The 15,517-nt window shown below is 36.0% G+C and overlaps 4 protein-coding genes across 6 annotated transcripts; 1 reads left to right on the top strand and 3 right to left on the bottom strand.

Moving 5' to 3' along the window:
- Nucleotides 1-865: 865 nt before the first annotated feature.
- On the bottom strand, nt 866-3,034 carry LOC103863971 (CASP-like protein 4A1). Its single transcript, XM_009141739.3, has 3 exons — nt 1,983-3,034; nt 1,592-1,727; nt 866-1,305 (listed from the first exon to the last, which is right to left on the bottom strand). The coding sequence occupies exons 1-3, from the start codon at nt 2,474-2,476 to the stop codon at nt 1,111-1,113; spliced, it is 825 nt and encodes a 274-aa protein (XP_009139987.1). The 5' UTR covers nt 2,477-3,034; the 3' UTR covers nt 866-1,110.
- On the bottom strand, nt 3,032-6,461 carry LOC103863970 (protein farnesyltransferase subunit beta). Its single transcript, XM_009141738.3, has 13 exons — nt 6,037-6,461; nt 5,870-5,956; nt 5,506-5,611; nt 5,365-5,400; nt 5,071-5,153; nt 4,930-4,983; nt 4,689-4,740; nt 4,375-4,439; nt 4,204-4,260; nt 3,972-4,044; nt 3,787-3,873; nt 3,383-3,664; nt 3,032-3,271 (listed from the first exon to the last, which is right to left on the bottom strand). Exons 1-13 carry the CDS (start codon nt 6,150-6,152, stop codon nt 3,032-3,034), a joined length of 1,338 nt encoding a protein of 445 aa, XP_009139986.1. The 5' UTR covers nt 6,153-6,461.
- A 452-nt stretch (nt 6,462-6,913) lies between these two features.
- On the top strand, nt 6,914-10,963 carry LOC103863969 (deoxynucleoside triphosphate triphosphohydrolase SAMHD1 homolog). Of its 3 annotated transcripts, none has more exons than XR_004457326.1 (19): nt 6,914-7,206; nt 7,708-7,745; nt 7,842-7,864; nt 8,014-8,120; nt 8,217-8,268; nt 8,337-8,421; nt 8,569-8,659; nt 8,817-8,855; nt 8,946-9,013; nt 9,140-9,202; nt 9,271-9,326; nt 9,404-9,477; nt 9,563-9,655; nt 9,748-9,849; nt 9,922-10,002; nt 10,080-10,171; nt 10,282-10,483; nt 10,587-10,851; nt 10,896-10,963. XR_004457326.1 is itself a non-coding variant. In XM_009141737.2 (19 exons), the coding sequence occupies exons 1-19, from the start codon at nt 7,084-7,086 to the stop codon at nt 10,689-10,691; spliced, it is 1,419 nt and encodes a 472-aa protein (XP_009139985.1). In that variant the 5' UTR covers nt 6,917-7,083; the 3' UTR covers nt 10,692-10,866. The 3 variants fall into 3 exon arrangements, 2 of the variants coding, with proteins under 2 accessions (XP_033145686.1, XP_009139985.1); XM_009141737.2 differs by lacking the exon at nt 10,896-10,963 and having other exon boundaries at nt 6,917-7,206; nt 10,282-10,297; nt 10,373-10,483; nt 10,587-10,866; XM_033289795.1 differs by lacking the exon at nt 10,896-10,963 and having other exon boundaries at nt 6,915-7,206; nt 10,587-10,866.
- Nucleotides 10,964-11,211: 248 nt separating this feature from the next.
- LOC103863968 (bidirectional sugar transporter SWEET8) lies at nt 11,212-14,892 on the bottom strand. The gene is made up of 6 exons (XM_009141736.3): nt 12,698-14,892; nt 12,430-12,466; nt 12,123-12,345; nt 11,879-12,040; nt 11,668-11,790; nt 11,212-11,583 (listed from the first exon to the last, which is right to left on the bottom strand). Exons 1-6 carry the CDS (start codon nt 12,738-12,740, stop codon nt 11,455-11,457), a joined length of 717 nt encoding a protein of 238 aa, XP_009139984.1. The 5' UTR covers nt 12,741-14,892; the 3' UTR covers nt 11,212-11,454.
- Nucleotides 14,893-15,517: the final 625 nt, after the last annotated feature.

The following is a 15,517-nucleotide window of genomic DNA, read 5'->3' as shown; positions in this document are numbered from 1 at the left end:
GGGTTATGAGCATGAAACCACTGATGAGTTCGTTCAAAGTCACCTATTTAATCTTTCTTTTTCAGATCTTCATGTGATTATTTATCTACTACACATTTGATGATGATCCCGAAAATATTTGAAGATTGATGATTCCGACGGGATTATACAGATCCGACAGAGTGATCATTTGATAATGTTGTTGTGGACTTTGAGCATGAATCAGATGAGTTCGTTCAGTTTACATGGTAGCATGAGACAATGAAGATACACAACTAATACAGTATATTCGATGACTTTGGCGAGGTATAAATACTACTGATAACTTTATAGCGAGGGTATAAATACCATAAAAATGACTTGATGATTGTCCAATCTCATACGGACTAGAGGGTGTTATGAGAATTACGAAATCGTTTAGAATATATTTTCAGGTAACTATTAGAAAAAAAATAGCATTTATGTATAATTAGTTTTTCTATTTTATTATGTAATGAACTTAATCTAACTCTTGCTTGCGTTAGGTTTGGTTCACTTTGTCCGGTTATGTTTATTTGCAAACGCCTAGGTTTAGTCACGCAACAATCCGATTACCACTAATGCTTGTGTTCATGGGCTGGCCAATTAAAAAAAAAGGTTCGAAAATGACAAAAGGATTGATACTTTTAAAGCATCAATCGAACTTCAGTCTCTTATACCAAATAATACGATAATAGTCGTCTGGACTACCTGCTCGGTGGTGTCTATATTCATCTGGAAAGCCATCGAAATCAATGACTCGGGCGCTACGTGAATATGTAGGTTCTGGTATGGTTACCACTGTAAGTATAAAGTGTCTATATTCATCTGATGATCAGTTGATGACACATCATGTAGCTTTTCTGTAGAACAATAACAAAAAGAACATAAATAGGATCCACACTATCTTTTGCGAGACGAAATATTCTGCAACATGAAAGCTAGCAAACTAAAACTCCTCCACCATATAAAAGAAAAGTTTAGTTTTTTGAAATGTTAAGAAACTGGACCCTCTTCTTTATAGAGAGTTTTAGGGTCAAGTGCCTTTCTATAAACCAATTACATAAGGATGCAACTTATATGTTACCACTTAAAACAAAATGAGATCGTCTGTTAGATAGACCGGAGTGAGCAAAGGGCATAGCCGGAAGCCAAGGAGCAGAGAGCGAATGAGACAAAGGAGACAAAAGATAAGGAGACAGATGCTCTAGCTAAGCTTGGGAACTTGTCTGCTCCCCAGTTTGATAGCCAATCGTCTACACGGATCGAAGCTGAAGTTGAAGCCGATGCAAGAAGATACGCTATCATCTACAACATTAAAACCATTTCTAGCTCAGATGATTGACTGGTTTCACAAGAATATCACATATTTGGCTATATATTCACAAAGACTTTGACTTCGGTCTTGCGCATTTGAAAGAGAAGAAGATTAGGTAAGGTGACACCGAAACAGTACTACTATAGCGAGAAGGGTATTAGTACCATACGAGGACAACGTCAAGTTTCTAGCTTTAGGCTATTTTTTTTATATTCAGGTTACATACATTTGTAAAGAAAACAAAGTATCAATCACAAAGAGGCAGAATAAACATACTTGATCAAGAGCAAATTCCAAGAAATGTCGGAGGTTATGTCGTGATCTGCGAATACTAGTAGATAACAGATACACGAGATCACATATCATAAAAGCTGAGTAGACAAAACCAATCACATTCGCAGCCAAACAAAACCTGCAACCAAAAACACACACATGAATAAATCAACTAAAGACAGAGTATTATAACTTAGCTTACTTCATTAGCTTAAAGTAAACAACCTCAATATGACAATATTCCATATATGTATATAATGTAAGCTATAAAGTAAGAAACATTCACCTAAACTTAAATGAATCAAAGTGATAGACCGAATCATATACAACTAAGAACCCTGGGGTTACTATTAGAAGCTCCTCGATGTTTAAAATAAAGGAAGAAACTTTGAACCTGAACTCTTTGTATTTGTAGAAAGAATCACGAGCCCATCCTTTATCTCTATCAGCAACCATAACAGAGAAGGAGACGAGACACGACACAAACGCAGTAACCCTAAACCCAAGCAAAGCCTTCCTCACGAAACTTGTCCATTTCGATTCACGCGGAGTCGTGGAGAAGCTCGGCCTTAACCGCCTCCTGCTCTCGCCGAGTTTCTGCTCCGCCAAGTCTGCGTTAGTAACCCTGAAAGGAGTCTCGTTCTTCGTGGCGACGGAAGCTACGGAAGGAGTTGGGACGACTGTGTGAGGAGAAGATCCGTGGCTATCGGGGATTGAAGAGACGGTGTTGGGTGAGTCAGGAGGTAAATCAACGGTCGTTGGTGGTAGTGAGTGAAGCGATGATCTAGAAGACATCTCTGGGTCTCGTCTTTGTTTTTTGTCGTCGTCTTCCTCCTGTTGCTGCTGCTTCCGAGATTTCTGCGTCTTTTCTTCGTCGTCTTCTTCCATTTTCGTTTATATTTTTGGGGTTTATTAATTTATAATTATAAATTATTTTCGCCAGCGGAAGTGATGAAGTATATGCTTCCACTCTCTCTGGTCAACTGACTCAATTGGGGAAGAAGACGAGACAGACGAACTTTTTTAATAAATATTTGTGAAAAGGGTCTTAACTTTATCCTTTCTCACATTTCTAAACTAAACTATTGTTTACACATAAAAGTCCTATTAATCTTGTTGCACTTTTTAACCTATACTTTTGTTTTCACACACAAGTCCCATTAACTAACATTTTTTGCACTTTAACTTAAAATTTCACATAAGAATGCGAGATGCATGTCTCGGATAGTGAGGTAGGGAATTCTTTAAAAACAATAACGAAGGATGCAAGTTTTTTAACAATCAACGTAATCTCTGAATCGTAATATGATTTTCAAATAAAAACGCAATATGTTAAAGGTTTAAATAAGTAAAACTTCTGTTCAAAAGTACACACATACAACAGAACGAGAAACTCTTTCGTACCATCAGTCACAGGAGTTTCCCGTATGTGACGAGAAGGGGTCATGCTTCTCTATGGAAGAACTCGATAGCTTCGTTGTACCGATCCATGACAACGTTGTGGAGGAGGTGAACAGGTTCAAGGTGGTTTGCGTAGCCACCCAAAATGTCACGAGTCAAAGGAGGAGTGTCCTCATCTTTTGAGAAAGCGTGTTGAGCCACGGAAAGACCGCTTAGACAGTAACATGTGTGGTAGAAGTCCCTGGGTTTCCTCAGCTTGTCTCTGAATCCACCATCAGCGACCTAAGAACCCAAACGGAGGATATAAAAAACACAAGATGAGCAAGTGTATGTGCATGTGTAAACTTGACTGGATGATTTCTTTTCTGGTGTTCAAGCAACTAAGAAATGTACCTTAGAGCACAAGAGCACATATCTTTGCAAGCCAAGGCTATCAAAAACAGGTTGAATTCTCCTGTCAATGTAGGTAGACGTATGATGAACTTGGTGACCATTCCCTGAATCTTCATCGCTATCCTCATCAGAATCATCTTCATCACTGTCTTCAAGATCATCTTCATCATGAGCATGTTCCTCGTGATCTTCATCTGTCCCTTGTGACATATGTGATGATGATCCATGAGGTGCCATATCCTGGGATGAAAAAAATCGCTGTAGTAGAACACAGGGGGCTGCCTGTTTTAACACGTACCAAAAAAAGAAGAAGATTAGTATATAAGACTTTTAGAGTAGGACCTCTACTCAAGCAAAAACATAAACAAGGTTACGAATGATACAAGGAGAGTTAGAAGATTGACCTGCCAAAACGTGTAGCAACCGTCGACCAATTTGTTCGTCCTACCTTGGAATCCCATTTCTACTCCTTGTCGATGTACAACCCAATTCTAATATCATCAGGGAATTATTTTGTCAGAAAATGATCTCTTTCGAGGAACAGAAAAGGTATTTCATTAACCATCTTATAACATGCATTGTTTGTTACCATTAACGAATCCAAATTCAAGCGGTCGACTTCATTGATTAAAATCATAGTAGCCAACCCACAGTACGTGTACCTAAACAACAAATTATATGGTAATAAGCAAAGGTAACAATTCAACATTTTCAGGAAATAAATTATAGGTAACCAAGAATAACCACGTAATCGAGGAAGAGAAGCAAAACTCAGTTTTGATCAAAGCTTCAACATTAAGAAAGTAAGAAAGAGGACATACCCACCATGAGCTTCGGAGCCAGGTTCCCCTCCAATGCCACCTTCATAAGTTTGGCAACTGCTCAAAATAAAGTGAGTTAAGAAAACTTTAAAAGGGAATTCATGAACTTACAACTATTTAACAGCAATTCAGCTTTGAATCATGCGAGATAAAAGTAACACGAAAAGCTACCTCAAAATGTAATCTCCTAAGCCGCGGGTGAGTTCATCATCCACAATGTTCAGGATGCTTGCAATCTGTTTCAGAAGAGAGGTCAAACATATCAAGGAAAAAGCTAACCATAGGATGCGAGAACTTTAGTGCTCAATACGATCTTTCTGCAAATTATCTGATGAGCCCGAGTGTGGAAACAATTAGACCATTAACCACATCCTAATGGAAGAAACATAGCAAAATAGGCCCTGAGTTGTTGGTCTCACTGAGCCTAACAGGTTTTGGTGCCCCCAAGAAGAGAAAACGGGAAACTGGAAGGTGATAAAACTCACCGAAATCGCAGTGTAGCACGCTCGCACATCTATTTCTCCCATATTGTGCATCCTGACGATCAAGGGATAAGTCAGAATTTGGTCTCAACAAATTGCATGCAATAGGAAAAGAGACAAGCAACAATTGACAAACCAACATGACTTTAGCTAATATGACATAAACGGGAATACAAATGCATAAAGATTGCACTATCAGTAAAAGTGGTGCCTTTTAGAAGTTTAAGCAGAAAGAAAATCAAACCTGAAACCTCCATTTGTATCCTTCATTCGTCTTAAGAAACAAGCCATTTGTTCTCTGAAATATTATGAGCCACACGTAAATCTTCTATATCAGTTTTGTCTCTTATTGAAAAAAGAACCGACGATCAAGAAAAACGAATACCTGTTAATTGAAGAGAAGGCTTTCTCACCTCCTAATGTAACAAGTGTATTCACTGCAGCATAACTTGTTGCAAGATGTGGAAGCTGCGAAGAAAAAGGCAGGCTAAAAATTATACATCCTAACTATCTCTTCCATGTTTGGGAGGTTTACAACCAAACAATAAGAGGATGTATCAAATCTTAAACAATACCAACGAGATCTATCAGAATAAAACGATCCAGTCTCCTTTTCAAATTCAAATTTCCATGAAATTACAGTGATCCACACATTTTCAAGGAACAGACATATACTTACTTGGCCAGGACCACCACCATATCCACCATCAGAACCCTGAACAAGCAATACGTGAACGCCAACTAAGTACCAAATGAAAAAAGAAAAGAAAAAACAGAAGGGTTTCCACGATTGTCTTAGAAAGAACTTAAGAAGCCTAACCTGGCAACGTCCAAGAAAGTCGATTGCATTGTTTTCTAAGTCATCATCCACAGACTCCCCAAGCAAAGCAATTGAATGAATGATCCAGTAGCAAACCCACGGTCGACTGTTCAAAATCCAAAACCAAAAATTCAACTTATTCATCCATTGGCATCCGAAAAATACATACAAACTCTTGAACATGTGAATATCTGACAAGAATCTGTGCAAACTTCAAAGGAACACCTAAAGTCTCTCAATGACTACACAATGTACTGACAGAACAAAATCAACTTCAAATTCCAGCTATGAACACAACAAATCAATCACGTTTAATACCTACAACTACAAAGCATCGTTTTTTTCACAAGGGGAAGATACGTACTTAGCATCTAAGGACGAGAACGACGGGCCTAGCTGCCTTAAGCCATTCATCAGATAATCAAGCTGCTTGTCTCGCTGAATCTCCACCCTAGATCAACAACAACTTTCATCAGTACGATTCACCTTATAAATCGCTACTATCTAGCCCAAAGCAACGATCGATCTTACATGAATTTCTGAGTAGCGATGTCACTGGTGTCGAAGTAACTGTACATCCCAAACACATCGTTCTCCACCAGAAACTGCTCGCGCTGACTCACGGTTATGCTCGGAAGCTCTTCCATTACTCCGCCGCCTTTCCGGATGTGATTGGATGCTCGAGTCTTCTTTCTCTCCGTCTCCGATTGAGTTGACTCAAGTCAAATCGGAACCCTAATTGCTACTGTGCCGGAGAATAGTTGCGAAAGCGTCCTTATAATTTGCGCTGGCCACTTTGGTTCCGGTTTTCATCCGGTTCGGTTCGATATTAATTAACCAATTGCTATTTGGTTAAAGATACAATCATCTTCCGGATATTCCGAACCGTCACATGAACCCACTTCTCCACCACCAGTCCACCACCAAAAGTTCAAAACCACCTCTAACTGAAATTTATTATTAAAAAATTATTATTAATTCGGTAACTTAGAAAAGGGAATTTGCGTAAAATAGCCCTACATTTATATTCGACGCAAAGGAAGTCATGTTTACCAAAACAATACGCATAACAAACCACAGGCTCTATAATTGGAATAAATTAAAAGAAATGTGTGCTTACATGCCACGTCCAAACCGTGATAATCCAGGTTAATATCCTGGTTTATTTGTCAAAAAGTATAAATTGGGGGCTTAATTAGATGATATTTAAAATATTTCGTGTGCTAATGAAATAAAATAACGTGATAATCCAGGTTAATATCCTGGTTTATTTGTCAAAAAGTATAAATTGGGGGCTTAATGAGATGATATTTAAAGTATTTCGTGTGCTAATGAAATAAAATAAAAGTTAAGGGCTCTATTTGCAGTTTTATTAATTAATAAATCAAAAGGAATAAAAAAATATCAATCGCGTATAAGCGTCAACAGGTCTTAAAGATTCTATCCCTCTCTCTCTCTCTCTATTAACTCCTGCAGCAGCATAAAGTTCAAATCGCTTTCTCAATTTTCGGTTACCATTTTTTACTTTCTCTACAACCTCCGAAGATATAGGGAGCGAGCCACGTGAAATCAAAACTGATGGGAGCGTATTGCAACGACGACCTAAACATGCCGGTTTACTCCGCCGGCGCTCCGACGAACGAGCTCCGATTCAGCAAGCATGTCTACGACAACGTTCATGGCAACATCTACCTCGATCCTGTAATCCTTCTCTTCTCCTTTCTCCGTTTCTCGTTTTCCGTCGTTCCAAATTGTTCGTTTCGTAGATAAGTAGGCTCCGGAACTCTATCTGTTAACTGTTTTCTATGGAGGTTTTATGTGAAATTTGTGGTTCCTTTTGTTCGAGTTGGAATCTTGATGATAGTTTCTTGGCCGTTGATTTCTTGTTGTGATTTGTGAAGGTCGTTTGGTAGAGATTGATGTTTAGCGGAAGGTTTAACTTGTTTGGGATATGTATGCCTGAGTTTTAGGTCGCGGACACATTTGATGAACGAATCTGCTGGTGGATTCTTCCAGTAGTGTATTGTATAGTCTGTGATGCGATTATTCTTTGTATCTAGGTTCTTCTGTGAATTATTTCCAATTTAGCTTGCGTTTTGAGATTCTCTACACCACTAGGCTAGGGTTTATAACTCTTTGTAATCGTATACAAAATGTTGAATCAGTGTTGCATCTGTACTGATAGCCAAGTTTGATTTGCAGCTTTGCTTAAAATTCATTGACACGGAGCAGTTTCAGAGGTGAGTTCTTGGATTGTGCTCATTTTCTTTGTAAATTTTCCATGATTGGTTAGAAGCCACAATGTTCTGATTGTTTGATATGATTCCTTGTGGCAGGCTTCGTGAACTAAAGCAGCTTGGTGAGTTGTCTTTGCGTTTTCAACTCAACGTGCCTCCTCTTGTTTTATAAGCAAGCCTGGTCTCGTTTAATGTTTCTCTGCGAAACCTTTTTATTTAGTATTTAGGATAGGTTAGTAGTTCTAACTGTAATGAGTCTTGAGTTGTTCAGGAGTGACAAACATGGTATATCCGGGAGCTGTGCATTCTAGGTTTGAGCATTCTCTAGGTGTGTATTGGCTTGCAGGCGAAACTGCACAGAAGCTAAAAAATTTCCAGGTATTGAAAACTCTTTACAGATTTCATGTGGTGTAGTCACATTTTGCTTAAAGTATGGTGTGAGATTCTAATGTACATGCTATACTTTCTAAATAGGGAATGGAGCTCGATATTGACAAACATGATCTTCAGACTGTGAGACTTGCGGGTAACTCTTGTTAGCTCAATGACTACATTATTCCTTGATGCAACCTTCTGATATGTTTGTATATATAGGACTTCTCCATGATATTGGCCATGGGCCTTTCAGCCATATGTTTGAGCGTGAGTTCCTGCCAAAGGTCATGAGCGGCTGTGAGTGGTATGTTTCACATTCCTTCAAAAAATCAATGCCATGGTGTTACTTGATGTAATATTAGAATGAAGCCTTAATTTTTTTCTTCTATGGCTCTCTGAGTATTCTTGTCTCCAGCAGTCCAGCTTTTTATATGCCAGTTCTTTTATGCAGGTCTCATGAGTCAATGTCTGTAAAGATGATTGACCATATTGTGGACACGCATAACATTGATATTGATGCTCAAATGTTGAAAAGAGTGAAGGTAGTTTCCTTTCTCAACACTATTTTGCTTCTCTCAAATGGCCTCTAGTATAAAAAGTGGAAAAGATGACATTAAATTCAGTCTTTACAAATCCAGTCTAATATTTGTTGCTTCCTTTCTTCGTTCCTGATGATTATCTCAAATCTTTACTTAACAGGATATGATCCTAGCAAGTACTGAATTTTCACAGCTGAAAGTAAGTTTTACAACAGTCATGTTTTCTGTTCTACTCAAACATGAACAACTACTTACGCTTTGTATATTTTCACTTTCTCATATTATGCAGAGCAACGCAGAGAAACGTTTCTTGTATGACATTGTTGCTAATGGTCGAAATGGGATTGATGTGGACAAGTAATTCTTTCTATTTTTTAGTTATATACACTTCTGCAGTTTCTGTTATTCCCTTTTCACTCATGGGGATGCATAGATTTGAATATTTTTCCAAAGTTAATTTTGTTTGTCTACAATATCATAAAGGTTTGACTACCTTGTCCGTGATTCTCGAGCTTGTGGACTGGGATGCAACTTTCAGTTCCAAAGGTTTTCATTCTACTTTACAGTCATTTCAGATTTTCTGCGAAACTTTGCTAATTCTCCGAACTTCCTAGACTGACAGAGACGATGAGAGTCATGGACAACGAAATCTGCTATCGCGCTAAGGAGTGTGAGTTTTTTTTCACCTGATATATTCTGAATTTGCATTTGCCTCCACACCCTCGTAGAACCAAGTGAATTTTGCAGACCGTAATGTTCACAAGTTATTTGCAACACGTGCTGATCTCTATCGAACTGTCTACACACATCCGAAAGTAAAGGTATTGTTGTACCATTGTCATTCTTTTTGTTCCTTCTCTATGTCTTCTCTCTTTCTCACTTTGTTTCTTTCCCGTTCATTTGCAGGCAATAGAGCTTATGATAGTAGATGCTATGGTCAAAGCCAACGATTACTTGGGGATTTCTACTAACATTGACGACCCAGCTGAATACTGGAAGGTACACTCCTTCTTCAGGAGACAAAGTCCATCCCTTTGTACAACAAGTTCTTTTGGTATTTTCTGAATAAGTCTTGTTCTCGGCAATTGCAGTTGGACGATACAATCCTGAAAACCATTGAAATAGCTCCAGATCAAGAACTTGCAGAAGCTAAAGACCTGATACTCCGCGTTCGCAGAAGGCAGCTGTACCAAGTAATTATACAGAATCTTGTCCTCACTTTCTGCTTAATTAGTTCTTAACATTTCCTTCGTGCTTACTTGCAGTTCTGTAACGAGTATGCGGTTCCAAAGGAAAAAATCGAACATTTCAAAGCCGTTACTGCTCAAGATATCGTCTGTTCTCAGGTTTGTGATCTTTAACCACTTGGTTAAATAAGAGGAAAAACTATTTACAGTACTCATCTCAGTTGTTAATATAACAGAAGCATACAAGCTTAACACTCAAAGAGGAGGATATCGCTGTTACCAATGTCAAGATTGATTTAGCTCGTGGGAGAGAAAACCCTCTTGAATGGTAAAGGAAAACAAACACTGTTTTAGCTTCTTTGTTTATTTCAGTTAGCGCTTAAGTAAAAATTCTAACCAGCTTATCGTTTTTTTTTGTGGGGGGTTTTTCACATTCAGCATCAAGTTCTTCAAGGTACAGTATCGTCTCTCTGTTCTTGTACACCATAATCTCAACAGACTCTATTTGATTGACTGGTTTCTTGTACAGGATTACGAGAGTGAAGAGAAGTTTGTGATACCTGAGGAAAGAGTTAGTCACTTGTTACCAACAACATTTCAAGACATGATAGTGAGAGTATATGCCAAGAAACCAGAACTGGTTTGTGATCAGATATAAAATTTATTGACTCAGTAGTACTTTATTGTTCTTAACAACGAAGGATCGTTTGCTTATTTTATTTATTGGTTTGTGATGTGAACAGGTAGAAGCAGTTTCTGAAGCATTTGAGAACTTCCAAGTGAGAACGTATGGAATCAAAGCTCAAGTTCACGAAACACCTGAGAAAAAGAAACGCCGTGTCATGTAATTAGTTACGTGGCCGTAACTCATTTCATTCTTCTTTTCTTACGGTGTTGAAACTTTTAACTACGGATGTGTGCGTATATACTAAGCACACGTATAGGATTTACAATTACCTTAAAGTCTTGGATCTTGCCAATTTCTTTCTTTATACGTAAGAAGAAAACATTCTTTACGAATCATATGTTGCAGATTCTATGGTGAAGAAAACATTCTTTACGAATCATATGTTACAGATTCGATGGTGGGGCCAATTTGAAAACTACTTCAAATTTATTATGGTGTCTGCCGTCTGGTCAATTTTGATTAAAAAGATATTTTAGCTGCACTTTAATGGCAGTCAATTTTGATTAAAAAATTATACTATTGTTTAGTCCACTGAAAATATAATTGTCAATAGAAGATGACAAAGAGTTGAATAATTAAATGTTCAACAGAATCTATGCAAGACCCTAGTTCGCTTTTCTATTGAAATTGTTTGGTCAATTTCAATGCTTGGCCTTGAAGAGGGATTTACCTTACAAAAATAGAAAAACAAAAGCTTAATATTCAGTGAAAAAAATGGGGAAGGGAGGGATAAATTTTTGACAAATCAATACTTGAGAAAAAAATCATCCAGAAAATAGACAATTAAAAAAGAAGTAATGTTATTAAGATTCTACCAAAACCCAAACAAAGCTGAAAAGATAAAAAAATCCTTATACATACACACAAATGTGTATGTACATGTACGCATAGTAGAGAAGATCCAAACATCAACAACTTGAACATCAGGCCGTCGCTGGAATTTCAATCTCCGATGGCTTCGTTTTATCCTCATCCCTTGGAGTAGCGTTGCGGTACAAACCATAGACAATTAGCTGAGATGCACACAAGGCTGTTCCTAGACCGTTGCTTATCTATACAAGAAGATATTATAAATACACAAAGGTTTAGAAAAATAATATCCATATATATAAATTATAGAATCAGAAACCACTTACAAGAACGTAGAGATCGAGTTTGTAGATCAAAGAGTAGGCAGTCCAAATCCCAGCGTTAACGAAACTGACGAAAGACAAGAGAAACGGCATGTACTCTACACTCCTTGTCCTTATCACTTTTTTCTGTGTTGTAACCATCAACATAAATATCATTACTCAAAAAACCCCAACCCATGAGTGCAAGATCAGCGAGAAAAAGAGAGTAACTTACGATGACAAGTGAAGGAGCTCCATACATAGCAATGTTGAAGACGTCGCAGATGACACCAACGAACGTCTGTTTTGCAAACTCGTTTTGAATAGCGAAAAGAGTAATCAAAACAATCCCAGCCACCGCAATAACCTCAGCCACAAGGTATAACCCAATGTTCCTCTGCACCACATAAAAACACTGTCAATAACAATGAAAAACATTAAATCAATATCAAAATCAAGAGGATTGAAGCTATATATACCCTGAAGTTTTTCTTGCCGCCACAGTAGATTAAGAAGACGGATATGTAGAAAGCTTCGAATCCCATGCCGACCGCATTAATGGTGGTAACAAGGATACTATCCTTGTGAACAACAGGGAGTCCATAGAAAACCCAAAGCATACAGTTCATCATCGTTGCCACGTAAGGCCACGGCTGAAACTCCTCTACAGACTTGTTCTTAAAGATCCTCCAAAACGTCGGCCTGCATGTAACATACATTGAGTATTAAATCAATCAAATAACGTCGAATCAGATCGTTCGTAGAGGAGAGGATAAGGGAGGTTACATTGGCGAGAAGAAGAGAAAGAAGGAGATCACGTTCCCTGCATCAGCAAAAAAGAGATCCATCGAGCTCAAAAACAGAATCACAAATCAAATAAAGAGATCCACCATAAGAATCAACCTCAAACACAAATAAAACGTGAATCTAATATGCATCATGATTAGCGAAGGCAGATCGATTCAACTGAGACTCCGTGAAAACACAGTTCGGATTCAGGTGTAACGGAGACTATTAGATGATCGATAAGTGAAGGAGGAGGAGATGATCGTACCGATAACTCCGACGATGAAGCGGACTTGTTTAGCGTCAACCATTGTTGCAATCGAAACGAGAGAGAGAGAGAGAGAGATTGATGAAGAAGAAGAGCAAGTGTAGAAGGAAACCTAATCGAGAGAGAAGAGAGAGCGTTTCGGGTGTAATGTATGGGTTCGATACATACACACATGTATTTATTTATATATAGAGAGAGAGGGGGGAATGGATTTAGATAAGAGAGACGTTTGAGTCAAGGAGTCAATATTTAGTTTGTTACGATATTCTCTCCTCTAATTACATAAATCTTCGTCGAATCTCTTTTTCCTTTTTTTTTAATGCAATTCATTGATTTACTGCTTATTCAACGCTTAATTTAATTCGATTTCCTGAACGTTTTGGGAATTATCCACATCCTTTTGACCATTTTTAATTGTCTCATATTTAATGTAATTTACATCTTCTTCAGCAAGGAAAGAAATCATCTATAAAAGTTTCTTGACAATAAAGAAAATTATTAAATGTCCCATACGTTTTTAATACAATAGGTTTTTAAGCATATCTGCAATTTAGAATCATCTTTAGTCTTTTATCTCAAAATAAATAAATTAAGAATATTGTTCACTATAGAAAAAACTAGTATTTTTTTTATATATTTACTTTTGAAGATAAATTATCCTTAGATAGTGAAAATTAGAAACACCGACAATATTTACTTTTGAAGATAAATTATCCTTAGATAGTGAAAATTGATTTTTTACAAAGCAAAAACAGTATGGATAAATTTGAAATCATGTTAAACTATAAATATGCCGTTTTATCAGGGTAAAAATCAATTAATGTCTTCTATGTTTTGGATAAGTAGAAGATTTTTTAATTATTCTATAACTTATAATACTGTAAGTTTTTTTATCATAGATTAATAAATTAAAATTTTTGTTAACGATAATTTTTTAAAAATTGTTTATAATTTCAATTTTGATGATATATTATCATAAAATAATTAATAAGTAGAAACACAAACAGTAGGAATGCATATATACTGGTATTTAAACAGTATGGATAAACCTATCTTTACAAAAGAGAAAAAAACAATATGGATAAATTTGAAATCGGATTAAACTATAAATATGCCGTTTTATCAGGTCAAAATTAATTAACATTAAATTATCGTTGTTATTTTCTTTTATTTTCCCAATCGTTTTTTCTCTCATAATTTGCTATTTACAGAAAAATGAATTTTCGGCGGTCCGTACTAGTTGTTATAAGCCACGTCAGAATTCTTCTTAAAATTACATATAGGTTTGAACTATCTCAAGATATTACGAGATTTGCCATCGACTGTACAGTTCACAAGAAACTCATGCAAACTCTACAGGCGATATCGTTGGGACTTGTTGCCCAAGGCAAATAAACCGGATGGTTATTTTCATCATCACTTATATTGGTTTTGCAAATTAATTCCGGTTTAGTCGTAAATACAACCGTTTAACCATAATTAAGTCATTTATATTCAGTCTGCGTTAATTTCAAAAAATTCAACGTCAAGTAATTTTTTTGGGGGTAAAATCAACGTCGAGTATTATTTAGCAAAAAAAAAAAAAATCAATGTCTAGTATTTCCAAAAAAGAAGAAGTATTAAGCAACTTACGCAAACGTTGATATTAAAGTTCATACATTTCTATAGCAAAACATTTATTGTGGTCAAACATATGATACGGGATACACACTACGTTGAATAATATCTTCGACTATGTTCACCATGGCATATCATTTCTGTCTGTAAATTTAAACAGAAAGATGCAAATAAAAAAAGATACCTAATAATATTATCGTCGTAATTATAGTCTAATGATATCTACTACGAATCTATTATTGTCCTTTGGTGTAGGTAGTAAGATCATAGACTAGACCATTGCCTTTCAATATACCATAAACATACAAAACGTGATAAACCAATATCAATCTACTATTAAGTAAAGATCAAAGTTTTGAAATTAGGAAAAGAATAATTACAGGATGTAGAGAAATCAATTTTGTGGAACTACGCGTAATCAGTCTAAAATACAATCGTTAATTAATGAAACTAACGAACGATTACAATTGAGTTTGACCTAGTGGCTAGTACTGATATTTTTTTTTTCTTAAGCCCAAAATGACCTAGCCCAAACATAAACTCAACTCGATATGTGCATAGGCAAAATCCAAAAATCTTATCTATAAAGTGTAATATTTTCAAATGGACTTTCTCTTAAAAAGTTGTTACATTATTTTTATGTATCTATACTATTAAAGCAAGATCCTATTGTCATAATTACCTTAGCATGCCATTTCTTTCACTAACATTGCATGTTTCATTAAGGGTAATTAAGTAATATTAATAACAAATCTATATTGGGTCATTATTTTTGGATCCAGCCCAAATCAAATCTCTCTTGGGCCATTTGGGCCTATTAAAAAATCAGATTCAATTCTCACTTTTTTTTTCCTTTGGGCCATTGAGTCCAAATTCAAATAATTTTTTTTCAACTATTCTTAATTATTATTTTTTTCTTTTCTTAATATAATTTAAGCATTCATAAAAATAATTGAATTTTTTTTATTGAAAATATAAATCTTTATTAAAAGTATATAAATTTTTAATTAAAATATTAACCCCATGATAAAATTAATTTATCAGAGTTATACCAACTTAATTCATTAAAAAAATAAAGTTTAATTTTTTAAACATAAATAGTCATTTAAAATAAAATACGATAAATAAAGATAAAATTTTTAAGTCTTTTATAAAATAAAACACAAATATACGAAAATGTGACATTTACTAAATATTTGTCAA

This window comes from Brassica rapa, chromosome A04, assembly GCF_000309985.2.
Source record: "Brassica rapa cultivar Chiifu-401-42 chromosome A04, CAAS_Brap_v3.01, whole genome shotgun sequence".
NCBI lineage: Eukaryota > Viridiplantae > Streptophyta > Magnoliopsida > Brassicales > Brassicaceae > Brassica > Brassica rapa.
The sequence above is the reverse complement of the archived record's forward strand: the minus strand, read 5'-3'. Positions and strand labels throughout refer to the sequence as shown.

Coding starts and splice junctions, on each gene's coding strand:
- LOC103863971 (XM_009141739.3), bottom strand. CDS start 2,476: ATGGAAGAAGACGACGAAGAAAAGACGCAGAAATCTCGGAAGCAGCAG. Junction 1,728..1,982: donor TACAAATACAAAGAGTTCAG/GTTCAAAGTTTC, acceptor TTTTGGTTGCAG/GTTTTGTTTGGCTGCGAATG. Junction 1,306..1,591: donor TGGAATTTGCTCTTGATCAA/GTATGTTTATTC, acceptor TTAATGTTGTAG/ATGATAGCGTATCTTCTTGC.
- LOC103863970 (XM_009141738.3), bottom strand. CDS start 6,152: ATGGAAGAGCTTCCGAGCATAACCGTGAGTCAGCGCGAGCAGTTTCTG. Junction 4,984..5,070: donor GCCTTCTCTTCAATTAACAG/GTATTCGTTTTT, acceptor ATAATATTTCAG/AGAACAAATGGCTTGTTTCT. Junction 4,741..4,929: donor GATACAAATGGAGGTTTCAG/GTTTGATTTTCT, acceptor CTTGATCGTCAG/GATGCACAATATGGGAGAAA.
- LOC103863968 (XM_009141736.3), bottom strand. CDS start 12,740: ATGGTTGACGCTAAACAAGTCCGCTTCATCGTCGGAGTTATCG. Junction 12,346..12,429: donor TTTCTCTTCTTCTCGCCAAT/GTAACCTCCCTT, acceptor TGTTACATGCAG/GCCGACGTTTTGGAGGATCT. Junction 11,584..11,667: donor AACTCGATCTCTACGTTCTT/GTAAGTGGTTTC, acceptor CTTCTTGTATAG/ATAAGCAACGGTCTAGGAAC.
- LOC103863969 (XM_033289795.1), top strand. CDS start 7,084: ATGGGAGCGTATTGCAACGACGACCTAAACATGCCGGTTTACTCCGCC. Junction 8,121..8,216: donor AGAAGCTAAAAAATTTCCAG/GTATTGAAAACT, acceptor CTTTCTAAATAG/GGAATGGAGCTCGATATTGA. Junction 8,856..8,945: donor CTGAATTTTCACAGCTGAAA/GTAAGTTTTACA, acceptor CATATTATGCAG/AGCAACGCAGAGAAACGTTT.